The sequence below is a fragment of the Ursus americanus genome, chromosome 4, assembly GCF_024610735.1.
Source record: "Ursus americanus isolate L20-20 chromosome 4, mUrsAme1.1.p, whole genome shotgun sequence".
Taxonomy (NCBI): Eukaryota; Metazoa; Chordata; class Mammalia; order Carnivora; family Ursidae; genus Ursus; species Ursus americanus.
The window spans coordinates 95,986,626-96,002,378 of record NC_142130.1 but is presented as its reverse complement, the minus strand read 5'-3'; the positions used below and the strand labels follow the sequence as shown (position 1 = coordinate 96,002,378).

Here is a 15,753-nt window from a genome sequence, read left to right as displayed (position 1 = left end):
GCGAGGACAGGGGACCTCCCGGCTCTGAGCCACAGGGGAACGGTAAGAAGAGCTTTCCATGTGGTTGCTGGGAAGACAAACACGCTGGTATCACTGTTCTTATTCAGGAGTAAGACCCTCAATGAAGCCAAGAAGACAGAAACCAGCAGGTGGGCAAAGTCCGTCCTAGAGCACTGAAACGCGCCCCGCTGTGTGCCGCTCCTGGTGTGGGGGGGGCCTCAGCCACTCCCTGCACCAACCCCCTGATGGTACTCTCCTCACCCATTCTGCAGATGTGAGGACTGAGGCCTAACGCCCCATGGCTCACAAGGGGTGGAGCCAGGATTCACAAGCAGGCTGCCTGGCCCGGAATCCAGACTTCCACCACCCAATCCCCCACCCACCGGCCAGCCTGCCCCTGCCGGATGCTGTAAGGTGAGGCCCTAGGCTGGGCTGACCCAAGAAAAAAGCAAGCAGCCCCTGCTCCTAGGTGGTCGGCCAGAGGTGGCTTGTGGGCTCCACGCAGCAAGGGAAGATCCAAGTGTCCCACCTCCTCGAGGCTCCTGCTGCCCTGAGGTCTCTTCCGGGGTGAACATATGCTCCTCTACTGTGACCTAGCCTTTTGCTATTGCATTCATTCAACTGGCAGTGAACACCCACTGAGCCAGGCCCTGGGCAGGACTGCAGGGCTAAGGGGTAACTTATTTCCTATTTGGAAGCAGAGAAGAAGAAAAACACAAAATCGTGTGCTGAGTGCCATGACCGTGGGGGCAGCAGGGCATGGAGGCACGATGTGCAGAGGGAAGCACGGGTGAAGGAGCGCTTCCCCCACCTGGGGAGGCAAGGTGGGTTCCGGCAGGGGGCATGGCGCAGGAAAAGAGTGAGCAGTTCTGCCTGGCTACCCCTGCAGATTGGCTTCAGAGAGAAGAGTCTGGAGACAAGCAGGGGGGGGCCCAAGGGGAGCCTTTGAGACATACCCAATTCCAAAATCGAGACGCACAGAACATTCATATGAACAGAGAAAGAGACAAGATGATCGGGATCATTCTCCTCTCTGAGCCTGATAAAAATGAGAGGCGGGGGGGGGGGGGGGGCTTTGGCCCAGAGCATGTGGCACGTTCGTGAACAAGTTAAGGGAAGCAGGGCCAGACCCAGATGAGGTTAGAAGGCTCACTGTTCGCACCACTGAAGACGTAACCACTTTCTGGACAAGCTGATATGTAGCTCTTAGAAACAGGAAACCCGCAAGCTTCCTTTGCATGTACATTGGGCCCCCCACTTTTCAACCAGACTTTTGTATATGGTATGGTCTTACTTTAGCAACATGCATTGTTGCGGTTCCTGACGATGGACTGTCTCAGTTATCAGAAATGTGCACTTCCTTCTTTTTGCCAAAGTTTTTACCCTCCGCACCAACAAATCCTCCAGAAAACGTGAGAGGGAATTTATGGTGATGAAACTTACCCGCCGCCGTCTCTGACTTCCTGTATATTCTACCTTCAGCTCAGCAAACCTCAGAGACTGGGGGACTCTGTAGGTCCCTATGTCGGTTTACAAAAATGCCAACACTACAGTCACAGAATCAAATAAGCAAGGCAGGAAAACCCAAGCCTGTGAGAAAAATCATTGGTCCTTAGTCTCCTTGCGTTGGGTCAGGAGCCCAGAAGGTTGAGCAAAGCATATGAGTGATGGTGTTTAGTGTTTCATAACACACGGAAATGAAGCCCAGACACACCAGAGCTGCATATGTCTGGAGAAGGCCCCGTCCCCAGGGAGGGTGAAGGACGGCACCCAATCTCACCGCGACATCCCCAGGTTAACTGCAGAAGTTGTGCTTATCATCACATTTGTGGGTTCACAGAAAATGTGTACTGGCTGCTCCAGAAAACACAGGGTCAAGTTCGGCTGTTCTTCCTCTGCCCTGGCTGCCACGCCCAGCATGGAAGTGACTCAGCAGGCGGCAGGGAGGCCGCAGCCTGGCCCTCGGGATTCCCGCCCGCTTACTGGATGCCCCGCTCCAGATTCCTAAGGGGAATTCCAGGATTCCAGAAGCCGCCCTGGTCATTTTTAAACGCTGACCCGCCCCGGTGGAGAGGGCTCCACGGCTGGGCCGGGTGCTTCCCGCCCGACCTGCTCGGCCCCACCCTCTCAGCACCTTACATACAGGTGAGCCTGAAACAAAATGATACAGGAACCTTTTACAGGGAATCAGAAGTCGGTCGTCTCATAAGGGAACGACCTAATGGCGCCACCTTCCACTTTAAATAGAAGTCTGGAAAATTCGTGAACCCTCCCCAGGCTGCTGATGAACGCTTGCAAGGACGCAGACACTACACGGGACACCCGCCGTTTCCCTGCGATGGCCTTTCTAAATGTCTGTGTGCCGTTCCCACTCCGGCGGAGCCTCCCAGTTACGCTTAAACGGCCATCAAAATAATAATCATCGAGTGAAGATTCTCTCCATTCATCAGATCCATTTTAGTGACGTCTCCGGGGTAAACTCAGGCTCCCGGACCGGAGCGCGCGCTGCGCGGGCGCAGGTGTTCGTCGGGCCCGGGGCGAGCACCGGGTCTGCGCGTCCGGGGTCTGCACGCCCGGAGGAACAACGGGGAACCGGGCCGGGGAGACGGAGACCCGGCCGCCCCTGGGTCCGCAGCATCCCACCCGCGCTCAGCCCTCGGCTCCCTCCCGCTTAGCAACAGCGCCCCGCGCGCAGCCAATCGAGCCGCCGAGGTTACTCGCGAGCGTTGACCGAGAGTAACCCCGGCGCGGGCGGTGGCAACGTTGGGCGGCGGCCACTGCGCACGCGCCGCGGCGTGCACCTACCCCGCCCGCATCCTCTCGCGAGCTGGGGGCCGGCCGAGTGGGGCTCTAGGAGCCCTTCAGAATTTAGGGTTCCCGAGGCACACGAAAATCCTCCCGGGCAGCCCCCAGCAGACCCGCAGCCTTATCTGCATGTGGGAGCAGGTGCGTCCGGCCCACCGGCGGGGACGAGCGCCTCACCCCCCCCCTCCGCCCCCCCCCACCCCGCCGGGGCAGCAGGCCTGCAGAGTCAGCGGGGGAACAGCGCAGCCCGGGAAAGGGGTGGGTTTTTACTCCGTCTTTAAAGCCCGCTGAAGAGCCTCCTCTAGGCCCTTGGCCAGAATCTCACTTTCCCAAGAAGGTGCAGGTGAAAATGGGCCAGACTGAATTCGTTCCTTGGTAACAAGCCAGGCTCGAAGCCCTTGGAAGGACCGTGCAGGTGGAGGGCAGGTGGCGCGATACCCCCATCCTGCAGGGGGAGGGCAGGCAGAGGTGCTCAGCACAGTCCCCAGACCAGTGGCAGGAGCTCCTACCCAGGCCAGAGGAGGAAACTGCTCCCTCCCCCAGCCTGCTGTGTGCCGGAAATCTGGGAACCGCCTGGCCAGGGAGGTGGGGAGGCCTTCTGTGGTGCCTCAGCGCTCCTCAGGGCCTGGGGTTGTGTATGTCACAGGCAAAGAACATTTCACACAGTTCGTTTGACGTGGGCCCAGGAGATGACAAAGGTAGGTGAGTTAGCAGTGGAGCTTGCTGAGACGCAGGGAGTTAAGACTTGAGATTTAAGCCTGAATCTAAGATCTGCCTCCCTGGAAACCTTTACTCCTGGATGAGATGTCCATACTGATCTGCCCCCAGGACTCTCCTGTGAGCCGTTCAGGACGCAATGTGCTCAGGGGGCAGTTACCTTTCTACTAAAAAAATAAACACTTCTCCTAAAAAAGTGGGAGGGGCAAAATAACAACTGAGAAATCCCACAAAACTCCTGCTCAAAAGATTCAGTTTCAAGATAAGCCACTGAGATATGAAGGTGAGGGACTTTTTGTTGCCTCATGACAATAAAAGAAACAGACGGCCTCACGTTCTCCTCGGTGAAGTTCCTCTCCTCGGTTTAGGGACAGAGAGCAAGAGCTCAGCTCACTGCCCTGCCCCCAGGGATGCTGTTGTGATGCCCACACCCAAAGCGGGACTCGAGCCTCCTTTCCTCCAGGGGCCACATGCTCTGTGTCTTCCTTCTCAGGTGGCCCTTGGTCTTGATGCACTTGGTTATGGTTTTGTACTTGGTTCAGCTTTTCTCTTCCTAATATGTGAGCTTATTTCAAGACTAAGATTATAAGTGTTTTGCAAAGTTCCAAAAAGCGGAACTTGGATCAACAGATGAACTCAGATTCAGTTTCAGCTCAACAGACAGGAGCCTTTTCTGAGAATGACATTGTGCGAGCAAGGACCTGGCCACCCGGGGAGATGTCGGTCCCTGGTTGTTGCAAGAGCTCAGACAGAGGCCGGCCGCCCGTTGGTAGGGATGCAGCAAGAAGAGTTGCTCCACAGGTGGGAGGTCAGACTAAGGGAGCTTCGAGGCCCCCGTGGGTCTCCAAGATTCGGACTCTAAATCTACGTCTCAGTTGGACATAGTAAGAGTCTCGCGGTCACTCTTAATGTTGACGCAGAACGCCGTTCACCCCACAGCGCCGCAGCTGGCTGACAACACAGCTGAAGGGTGAGAAGTGAAGCTAACGGTTGGGGTCACACTGGCCCCTGCAGGCACGCCAGCCTCCACCCTTGACTCTGAAAACTCCTCTTGCTGCCTTTTCTCATATTATGAGCAAAACACTCAGCATTAGATATATTTCATTTGGAGGTAAGCTTTCCTACAAAGGTTTTGGAAGCCGGTCAGCACGGATTTGATAGAGAATGCACCTCCGTTCTACAAGCCCTGGATGGGACAGGTCCGGTTTACCCTGACCACGTGGTTACCTTTGTTCCTTAAATCAGCAAGTCTGCTGGTTCCAGAACTGAACTCATAAGGGCAGGTGTATGGTTACTAAACATTTCTTTCTGCCAGTTTATAAACAACAGAAATGGTTTCGTGTTCAGCAACATGTCACCTCGGGTTATTTCTTTGCCTTCGCAGATTAGGTTCTGGTTTATAACAGAGGACTTGAGTTCAAGAACGTGCAGTTCTCAAGACACGAGCTTGTCTGGGGTGTTAAAGGAAGGCAGGAGGGCACCTACCTGGCAGGTGAAAACAAGGGTGGCAAGAATGTCTTCAAAAAAGTGAGACGGTGACACCAAGCCACCAGTGCCCCGCTGAGCAGAGCGCAGCCCTGCAAAGTCTCCTCGAAGAGACCAGATGGCCCAAGAACAAGCAAAGTCTCTGGGAAAATGACAAAAGGGGAGCGTGCCCGAATAGAGATGCTGCAGATGGGAGGGTGACAGGGTGGCCAGGCGTGGAAGCGGAGGAGGAAAGGAGACCTCAAGGCCAATGCTGGCTGGGCCACCAAAGCCAGGGCTGCAGGGGCCCTCAGGCTGACGGGGCCACACCTTTGCTTTGTGCACCTGACTGCAGGTCCCAGCTGGCGATGGTGGGGCTTCCGCGCAGGGTGCCGGCGGGAGAAGGGGAGCATAGAGACTCTTGTAACGTTCTCCTTGTAAACTAGCAACCCCCTGGTGTGGAACGTGGTCACTACGCATTCCTCTGTTATGATTCTGTGGGAGAGCCAGCCCGTCCTCAACATGTTTTCAAAGCCTGTGAAGCAGAAGATCAACACTGTTCCAGAAGACCTCATCACCACAGGGCCTGAGTGGGTGGCCGGCTGGTCTGCCCCAGGGAGCCACCAAGTACTGAGGACCGAAGAAGTGGCCCCAGAGGGGAAGGGAGGAGCACTGCAGTGTCTGGGCTCTCCACGGCAACGGCAACGTAGGGCCATTGGGCTTCCTTTGTAAACGCCTAGCCTCAAGCAAGGAGCCCTTGTGAGCCTAGGTTCACCACGCTCCACCAGAAGCCTGGTCACAGCCTCAGATAAAGACAGTAGTACAACCAATCTTCTCTTGTACCCAAAGGAAGTCCACCTTAGTGTGATGGTTGCCAGGAAGCACAAAAGTCATTCATTCATGCTGGGGGTTATATAACCCCCTCGAACCTGAGCAGCCCCACCCCTCTGCAAACCCACAGTGCCATGGGACCCCCACAGGCCTCCCGTCTCGGCCTTCCCTCCCCACCCCTGCCCCCGTGGGCTGCATCGAGCCAGCCAGCGCTTGCTTGGAATCCAGTCCTCCCCTAATGGAATTCCTGAAAGGGCTTTATTAGTGGCACATTCCACTCATGTTAGCCAGTCTGTCATTGCAGGCCCCGGGAGGTAGCTTTGGAAATTAAGAGAAAGCAAACTTTAATATCAGAAACGCATTTTTAAAGCTTAGACGCAAACCGGGACAGATAATCCGATGTGGGTCTGCCCAGAATGTTCTAACGCCTCTAGCGAGGCGGAGGCTGGGAGGTAGGGTTTCAGAGCAGCCCAGGCTATTCCATTCCATCAGGAGCACCATGCTGAGACCAGTGCCAGGCTGAGGAGTGGTAAAGAAAACTCTCTAAAGCCCAGACAGGATTCCTTTCCTTCTCAACCTGAACTTTGTCACCTGATAATCATGGGATGTGTATTTAATTTCTAAGAATCATGTCACCTGTTTGTATGAAAGCATGCCACACATATCAGCTCACCTCCCTGGTGAGGGGACAGGACAGCTGGAGCCTCTCCCAGGCCTAGGAGATCCTTCCTGGGTCCCTAGGAATGGCAAAGGGGACTGACATCCCCACAGGTCAGGTAAGAGGGAAATCTATCAGCGTGAACGGTCAAGGCAGTGCCTCGTGGTTTCATCAAATGGGGTGCGGCACCCCCAGGCCACGGTGGTCTGAGGGTGTGCCGTCTCGGGGCCACGAGCTTACCAGGTGCCCCGTTGGGTCTTGGCCTCAAATTGTACAGACCCGCTTTCCAATTGCCATCTTCTGTGCTCCTGGGCCAGGCCCTGTCTCTGAACCTCATGTATTCCACGGGGAGAGAGGGAAGAATTGGCCCCTGAGCCAAGTGGCCTCACAAACTGCTCTCATTCTACAGATGGAAACCACTGGGGTCTCCTTGGGGAGCAGCGTTACCCAGTACCCCAAGTATCTTCTTGTTCCTTGCGAAGGGTCACATCCTGCCGAGAGCTCTGAAAGCCAGGAAGTGCCACGTAAGCGTGAATGTCCTCGTTGCCTCCCGCAACGGCGTGTTCACCTGAGAGTTTCATGATGTGGATTCTGTTCTTCATCGGGGGTCCTAAATATTCCCAACACTGTGTCTTCTTTACAGGAATGGAAGCCGCTTTCAAAGTAAGTCACACTGAGGGTGAATGAGGACCTCCGGCCGACACATCCCCGACACTGGCTTGTGTGGCCGTGCCAGTGTCCACGCTCTTCCAGATCATTTGTCCCATCAACTTGTGCTATGTGAGTGCATTCCTTGGGGGAAAGTAATTACTGCATCAGAAGCCGGCGAAATTATCCTTGGGGTGTGCTGTGTTCTCCTGAGAACACTTCCTTTCACAATTATGCTCTCTACAAGGAATCTATTATATGATCTAGTTTTTCCTCCAAAGACATCATTAATCATCTGGTGAAAATGTTACTACAATTGAAAATGTAGAGATGTTTGTTAAACGCCATATTCAATGTTGGCAATCGTCCCGCTCAAGGATTTTAAAGAACCAGCGCCCGACATCTCACAACGGTGCCACTGATTCACCGGCCACTTTTCTTCCAAGGATTAGGATGCTCCCTTTCTTTAAAACGATCATGTGGGGGTTTATAATATCATTCCCGTCGCACCGCCAAGCTCTGCGACAGCGCTCTGTGTCGAGTTGGGTCCCAGCGCCTGGTTCTGGGAGAAGCCGTGTGAGAAAGAGGCTGGTCTGGAACGTACAGAGTGGTCTGGTGTCTTTGTGGGGGAAAGAGAGCTGGAGCAGGAGTTGGACCGCGGGTCCCGCCTTGGCTCTGACCTTGCACGACCACTGTGGCTCTCTGGAGCCGGGCCCTCCAGGAACTCACGTCCCGGAAATGCCAGGGCGTCCAGGCCCAGTGCGGTCACTGCCTGGAGCTCCACACGTAAAGCTGAATTTTAAACAATTAAACACCGCCGCAGGGGCACCTGGGGGCTCAGTGGGTTAAGTGTCTGGCTCTTGGTTTCAGCTCAGGTCACGATCTCAGGGTCGTGGGATTGAGCCCCACACTGGGCTCCGTGCTCAGCGCAGAGTCTGCTTGGAGATTCTCTCTCTCCCTCTGTCCCTACCCCCCGCTCTCTCTCTTTCTCTAAGAAAAATAAGCCTTAAAAAAAAAGTCAGCAGAACCAATATGGTGAGAGAAGTAAGAGGAAGAGCCCCTGCCCTGAAGGTCAGCCACGCGTGGCCTCAGACAGAGGTGCTGCCAGAAACACGACGGCCACAGTGAGAAACGGGGCGTGCAGAGTGGCTGGTTTGACTTCTCAGCTTAGCCGAATCCTGGCTGGGGGCTGAGGCAATCACCAACAATCAGAGGAACAAAAGCAGGAAAGCAGGATCCCGCGCTGAGGGCAACGGAGCGGGACCCCAGGAAGGAGGGGGCTCACCGATGAGGACGTGGCGAACTGCGTGGGAAAGGCAGATTCACAGGGACCACCCCCGGGCAGCCCCAACGACCGGTTCCAGATTTCATGCCTGCTTCTGTGATTTGTCCTGGGGGGCTCTTAGTCGGGGAGATGTGGTCCCCAAGTTCCGAGCCCATGGGACGTAGCGCTCAGGAGCCTGTTGGGGATGACGCAGTGAGCACGACCGGCGTCAGCAGCTACCTTTCTTCGTTCTGGAAGCCCTGGGTTTCCCTGGCCACAGCCTGCAGCCTAATGGGGCAGCCAACCCGCCAAGCAGCAGCAGCGAGGTTCTGTGGGCACTCAGCCTCGAGGGGCAGTGCCACGTCCCTGAGGCCCTGCACCAGGCGAGGCATGGGCACCCAGGTGGGCCACAGAGTTAAACCGGCCCGGCTGACGAGCTCAGGGTCACGGGCAAGCCCCTCACCGCTCAGTTTCCTTTCTGTTCAGTGAGAAGCATTTCCCACCCTAAATTTATGGGGAGCGGAAAGCCATCTAAGTTCTGAATTGCAGGGTACCAAGAACGCAGGAAACGATGGGGCGCCCAGCGGGGGAAGGGCTAGGGGAGCAAAGCGGAAACAGGTGCTGCCGAGGGGGGCAGGGAAGGAAGCCAGGCCCCAGTGGTTCAGAAGCGAGCAACTGGGACACACCAGCCCGATCTTGCCATCTTCCCCTCTAGCCCTAACCATCTCTGACTCACCGGCAGGTCCCGTGGGGCCCACTTCCTGCTCCTCCCCTCCGGAGCCCACACAGGTTACTGTAGGGCAAGTGTCTGTCTGGAGGCCACCTGGGCGGGGCTCCCAAGGAGGCTGCTGGGAACGGGCTGTGGGGGCCCCTCCCTCACTATTGAAGAGGCCGTCACCCCGGACCAACTTGGACAATGAGCGTGACCGGTTCTCACATGTAGAGAGGATGGGATTCACAGCCCCCTACCTAATGGGAAATGCCGTTCTCCACTTGCAAACTACGAACACTTGCTGTCTTGGATGTCAAACCAAGAGTCTGCCACCGTTTTCCAATGTTTGCATGTCTGCTCTGCAAGCCACCTTCACCATACCGGACACCCATCAAGACTCATGACCGTTTCCGTGGCCACACGTACCAGGCATGCCGAAATCGACCTCTGCCACTCATAGGCCTGCCACGCTTTGTCTCTCTAGGCCAACCAAGCCAACATAACAAGGCCCTCCCGGTGGCTTGGCAAGTTTGTCCCTAAGTTTTTTCTTTCACGGTGAAAAGGAAAAGGCCATAAGCCTGTGTTGAAATTTCAACGGGCTCGCATGCACGGGCCCAACCCTGAGCCTGCCACAGACTTTCTTTCTTTACAACGCTGGTTGGCAAACTCTGATAATGTAAGTATCAGATGGCAACGTACAGTCGGCCTTTGATAAGTCTCAGGATGTGTTCCTACTTGTACAAACAGACATAAAGTCATCCAGCAACCAACGTGGTGAGCAAGTCCTGGGAGCCAGTCCGTCAAGGGTCCAGCCCCGTGGTCACAAGGAAGCCAGAGCGTCCGCACCAACAATCTCAACAGCTTAGCTTCAAAGGAGTAGGAGAACAAAGGAAGGTAATAGCGGGAAGAGACAGGAAAATGAAAACTGAAAAAGTCTTGGCGGGTCTTCCTCGAAGAGAAGGAGGGGCTGGCTCTGGATTTCAGTGGAGAGTCCTAAAATGCAACATGCCAGTGGTCCCTGGGCCAGACTCCTCACAGATGTCCACGTCATTGTAAATGACTCATGAGAAGCCACGGGCTGTTGTTCCTGGGGGATGTGGGACATGCCCTCTCCTGACCGGCCCCCCACCCGCCTGAAAGAGGGGTGCAGGGTGGGCACACGGAGCAGAGGGACATACGGAGTAAATTCCATGGGAAGAAATAGGTCAGGCTGGAAAAAGAAACACCAGCCCAGGGAAGCATTAACTCTACACACTTAAATCGAGAGCTAGCCCAGAACGTCGAGGTTGCTGAGAAAACTCAAACTACCGTCGTCGGTCACCAAATCCCGTGAACACGCAGCAAACTGCAGCGCACTCCAGCGCCTGCCAGTCCCGTCCTCTCTCTCGTCTGTTGTCATTTCTGTGGCTCTTTTGACAACAGCCTATTTATAGCCCATCGGCACCACCCGTGACGTAGATGACAGGTGGCCAGAGAGGCCACTCTAGGGCACCGGCTACTTTGTACCCCTTCAAACTTGGGAGGCAGCACGTGCCTTCCTTTCCCCTCTGAAACAGTAAGAAATCGTGTCTCTTGCAAGACCAGCATGAAGGGCACCCAGCAAAGGGGCCGAGCCCACGCTGGCAGCCAGGACACGCAGACGCTGGCCAGCCTTCCCAAGCATCTCTGCCGTCAGGGCGGGACTGAAGAGCCACCATGAATCCAGAGTCCTCTAATCCAGCCTGTTTGCATCAGAGGCGAGGACAAGTCTGGCATGAAGCCATTAAAGAAACGCCACAGCAGCCGCCGCAGCACCAGCGATAGGGGTGGCAAGGCTCCCCGCCTCCTGACTTCCAGACCCCGATTGTCCCAGACCACCTGTCGCCGCCCCCAGCGCGCACAGCAGCCCTCCCTACCTTTCTTCCTCCACCAGGGCCCTTCGGGGACCGAGTACGAGAGGTCCTTGAATTCGATGTTCACGGCCGCCCTGCGCGGCAGGGACGAAAAGCGCTGGGCCTCCGTGAGCGTGTTGTCCACCTTCTTCAGATGTCCGTTCAGCAGGTCGGTCTCGGAGGCTTCCATGTTGCCAGAGACCACCTCATCCACCGACACGCACACGGACTTGGGCTCCGTCATGGCCGCGGAGTAACTGCTGGCATTCTAGAAGAAATGGGGAGGAAGCACCAAGAGAGGTTAGCGCTCCACGAAGGGAAGGGCCCCAGGGACCGGCCATGAGGCTCGGGGTCATCGGCTCTCCACGGCCACACTTGTGACTGTACCGCCACGTGCTTACGCAGAGGGATTTGTCATCTCTAGCCATCGCGGCTGCTTCTATTTAAAAAAAAATGCTTAAGATAGAATATTAAACGAATCTGTCGAAGTCTCACTGTGGAATCATCAGATCGCCTCACAAAACTGTAATAAACGAATTGCTTGTCTCAAAGAGTCAGACACCAGCCACCATAAAAAATTACCTCTTTACAGTAAGTACACTCATTCAAAGACCCAGGGAAGGTGCATGGGGTCCCTAAGAAATGCATAATTGAAAGAGTTTTACTTAAAATGAGCTCTTTTATTGCCTTCCTCTGAAGCTTGTAAACATTTCCCAAGAGCCACGACTCCACTCGAACCGCGCTGTTTTGTGGGAGTCGGCTTCGTGCCTTCCCTGCAAATGTTCCAATTCGCTTCCAACTCTGCCTCTCACTGTCTCTTCCTGATCGCACTGGAAACTTGGAAAGGTTGATTTTCTCTCTCTCTGTTATACACACGAGGAAATGGAGACACAGACACTCTAAGGAGCTTGCTCCGAGCCCTACAATCGGGAGAGGGGCAGAACTGATCCCCGAATTGAGTCATCAGAAAAGGAGGCGTTCCTCCCACTGCAACAGCAGAGGACCTGATATTTTGTAGCGACCTTGGCTTTTTGAAGCTTCCATTGGGAGTCACTGAACTGTTACAGATACGCCAAAGAACCGAAAGCATTTATGCAAAGAAAGGAAGATCCTTATCTAATGGCTTGGCAATGCGGAGCCCATCGACGTGCTTCTGGTACCTCCAGAACATAGAGGAACCCTGGGCAGGCCAATATGCTGTGCTTTTCCTGGCCATCCCTCGATCCAAAGAGAACATTCCACAGTGCCAAAAGTCTGGGCCTTTGGCACCTCTCCTCCATACGGCTGCCTGATTGGGAGAGCCCATCGATAACCCTCTTCGATGATTCAGGCCCTTCCGCCTGCCATAGGACTGCAGGCACTCTGCTCTTCCCCCATTAGAGTGCCCTCTTTAGGGTCTGTGATGGAAGAGCTGGCATTATTTCCATCATGATATTGAAAGGCTCAAAAATCTCAGAGGGCTGGGGCGCCTGGGTGGCTCAGTTTGTTAAACGTCGGACTCTTGATTTCAGCTCAGATTATGATCTCAGGGTTGTGGGATCAAGCCCCGCATTGGGCTCCTTGCTCAGCAGGGAGTCTGCTTGAGATTCTCTCTCTGTCCCTCTGCCTCCGCCCCTCCCCTCTCTAAAATAATAAATAAATACATCTTAAAAAAAAAAATCTTGGAGGGCTTGAAGTTTCCGAATATTGGAAGCACACACAGGGCAAGGGGAGGTGTGGGCACAAGGATTTCTGGTCCTCGGCGTGTTTGAAAATGTTGCTTTGCTGTTTAAGTCAATGACATACACACACAGCCCTCCCAGGCATCTCCTACCTCTGAAACGCTTAACCAAATCAAAGCTTAGCTCACTGACTATAACATTCTGTGGATAAAAATTAAAGTGCAAAGTAAAACTGAGAAAATTAAGTTCGGTTTGCTGCTGGCACGGAGCATGTGAAACATTTCACACGCAAACATAAGTAGGTTCCTACGTTCCCGAGGCAGAAGCAGGCAAGGCTTGCGTCTGGCCGGCCACGGGCTCCTCGGAGCCTCTCCACTCTGGGGGGAGCTGCAGGACGCGGCCTCTGCCGTGGCTCTGCCCACTGCCTTCCGTGCTGGGGCCCCTTGAAGGAAGGACGGCGGGGCTCACCCTCGCTCAGCACACTCTTGGCTTTGGCTGCGCGAGCAACATCACTGCAACACCCACGGTGGGCTCCGAGTGCCACCCCTCTGCCCACCCACCCAACTTCACACCCGCTCTGAGTCCATCGGCACACCGGGGGTTAGCGGAGAGAGCAGTGGGGGAAGACAGGGAGCTCCAGACCTGGTCCCCAAAGCCCATGCTCCCCCCACCTGCCACCTCTGCGGAAAGGCTAAATGTCTGCTTCCAAACTCGCACCTGCGGGCAGACCTGGCTTCAGCCATGGGGGGTCAGCTGGGAGCATCAAGCAGCCCCTCACCAGTGGTGGCCCCAGGAGCTCCAGGCTCCCATCCCAGCTGCCCACCCAAACTGCACCCCTCTCCCTGGCACCCACCACAGGACTACAGCAGATGCTCAACCCGTATTATGATGCGGGTCTAGACTCCAGGCCTATCTCTTCTCTCGCTCACTCACTCATTCAGAAATGAGAGCACCCAGCAAAGCCCTGGGGGTTGGCAGTCAGCCAGGCAGATGCAGCCTGTGGCCTCAGCAAGCTCCCCATTCAAGGTTGGGCCCCAGGCAAGAATGCAGGCAGTCACAATGCCCTGAGGCCAGAGCTAGAATGAGACCAGGTGGGGTGGGAGCAGGGTGCCTGCTAGGGAACAGCATGTGCAAAGGCTCAGCAGCAGGAGGGAGCAGAATCTCTGGAGATCTGAGAGAAATTCAGAGGCTAGAGCTCAGATTTCAGGTGGTAGGGAAGGAGGGAGGGAGGGTCAGAGGAAACTGGAGACACACAGGGTCTGCCCATGAAGTGCTTGCAAACGCTGTGAAGAGTTTTGCACTTTATCTGGAAGTCTTGGGGGGCACCCGGGATCTGAAATGGAGGTAACGGACCAGAAACTGTAATTAAAAACCATCTCCTGAAGCAACATGCAGATGGGAGGGTGACTGTGGCCATAACCAGCTAGTGGCAGTGGGGAGGGAGGCAAGTGGACAGGCCAGTAGGACAAAGCTGGGTGACTAAACTGATCTGGGAGAGAGAGAGGGAGGGAGGAGGCAGAGTCAAGCACTCATTATTTGAAGTATTAAATACTGCTTCCTGCGTACTAGGTGACTGATCGTAAACAATTGTGACTGTTGGTTCGGTAATTACCTGTACCCGGTAAACTCTAAGCTACAAAGAGGATGCGTCTTACTATCCCCGCACCAAGGGGGGATCGCCATCTCCCACTCCATTCAGAGTTGGGCTCTAAGACACTGAGACTGCCTCCTGCCCGAGACCCACAGTTAATGAGTAGCCAAGCCAGGGTCCAGCTCTGTGTGGCTTCCGTTCTGCACCCTGTTGTCCCAGCCAGTGCCCTTAACAGCACTCGAACGTTGCTTAGGTTTCTAGAGGCAAGTTTTAGGTGACCCGGGGTCATCACAGCCCCTGCCCATTAGAGAAGAATCCACAAGAAACTGAGGAAACCAGACAATCCCGCCCCCACAAAAAAAAACTGACGCCCAAGCAGTGCATACCATTATCCACCTTTCTTCCACGGGTGTCCAATGACCTTGCCCAATTAATAAAATCATGAGACCTTGGATGATGGGAGGCGGTGGCTGTCATTCTGAAATAGACCAGCTCTCTGGAAACACATCCTCAGATGAGCGCGGTCGGCAATGTAGGTTACAGCGAGCTTGTCCTTAGCCTCCTGAGCTCATTAAAAATGAAACAAATACATCTTCCCTCCCCATTTGTTCCCTCTCATTGTATGTTTCCCAATCTTTTCCTTCTAAGCATTGTCTTTGATCTCCCCATCCACACACAATTTGTGCTGCATAATAAATGATAAATGATAGTAAGTCCATTCATGGGTGTTGAATGCCGAGGAGACCCTATTTGGAATTGTTGCTGCCTGCCATTCCTGAGAACATTTTCTTGGGTGCTGATTTCAACTGGAATGCAAGCATACAGAGATGCCTGTGTAGCTGGGGAGGGTCTCTCACAGTCCCCCAGGCGACTGTGAGGCGGGTTCACGCTATTTACCCAAGGACATGCAATGAGAGAAACTTCTTCCCACAGCCCATGGGGAAGGGAGGAAAAGGAAGAGGAAGGTGCAGGCAGCAGGCATTGGCACACTCTTCTCTCTCAGTTCTCTCTCCTGCGTGTCACTGCTGGGCTTGGTGCCCACCTAGACCAGTGGACCCTTCAGTTGGAGGGCAGCTCCCTCCCGGGTACCCGGCCCACATAAGAGGAAAACGCTAGCCAAGAATCCTCAAGGCCACTGCCCTGGGGAAAATAATCCAAATGTCACACCCTTAACTAAGCCGAAGGCTGGTACTACTTGTGTGGTCACTTAGACTGCTGACCTCATCACCAAGCCCCGCTCCAGACAGCCCCGAATACCACCATCCTGTTGGGACCTCGTGCCTGTCCTTCCCAGCCCAGCTCAGGGCCAGGTGCTTCTCCCATCCTGCAAGTCGGCTTTTCCGGGCTCACACCTGGTGCAATCAGTCCCAGGTGGGACCCTAGAGCAGGGGGTGAGGGAAGAGCTCAGGATCCTGGGGCTCTCTCAAGGGCTGTTTATGACTTGGGTACAATTTTTTAAACTAAAAAAAAAAAAAAGTACAAGATTTTCGAGAAGGAAGATGATTTGTCAAACAAAACAACGTTCCCTGAA

At 54.7% G+C, this 15,753-nt stretch overlaps 1 protein-coding gene across 3 annotated transcripts in view; it reads right to left on the bottom strand.

The window, feature by feature from the left end:
* The window catches only part of ABCG1 (ATP binding cassette subfamily G member 1), a 69,509-nt gene that overhangs the window by 38,581 nt on the left and 15,175 nt on the right, over window positions 1–15,753 (bottom strand). For all 3 annotated transcript variants that reach the window (XM_045774156.2, XM_045774154.2, XM_045774155.2), the window contains one exon: window positions 10,995–11,238. In XM_045774156.2, the coding sequence (XP_045630112.1) occupies window positions 10,995–11,238 (244 nt within the window). The remainder of the gene's footprint in view (window positions 1–10,994; window positions 11,239–15,753) is intronic.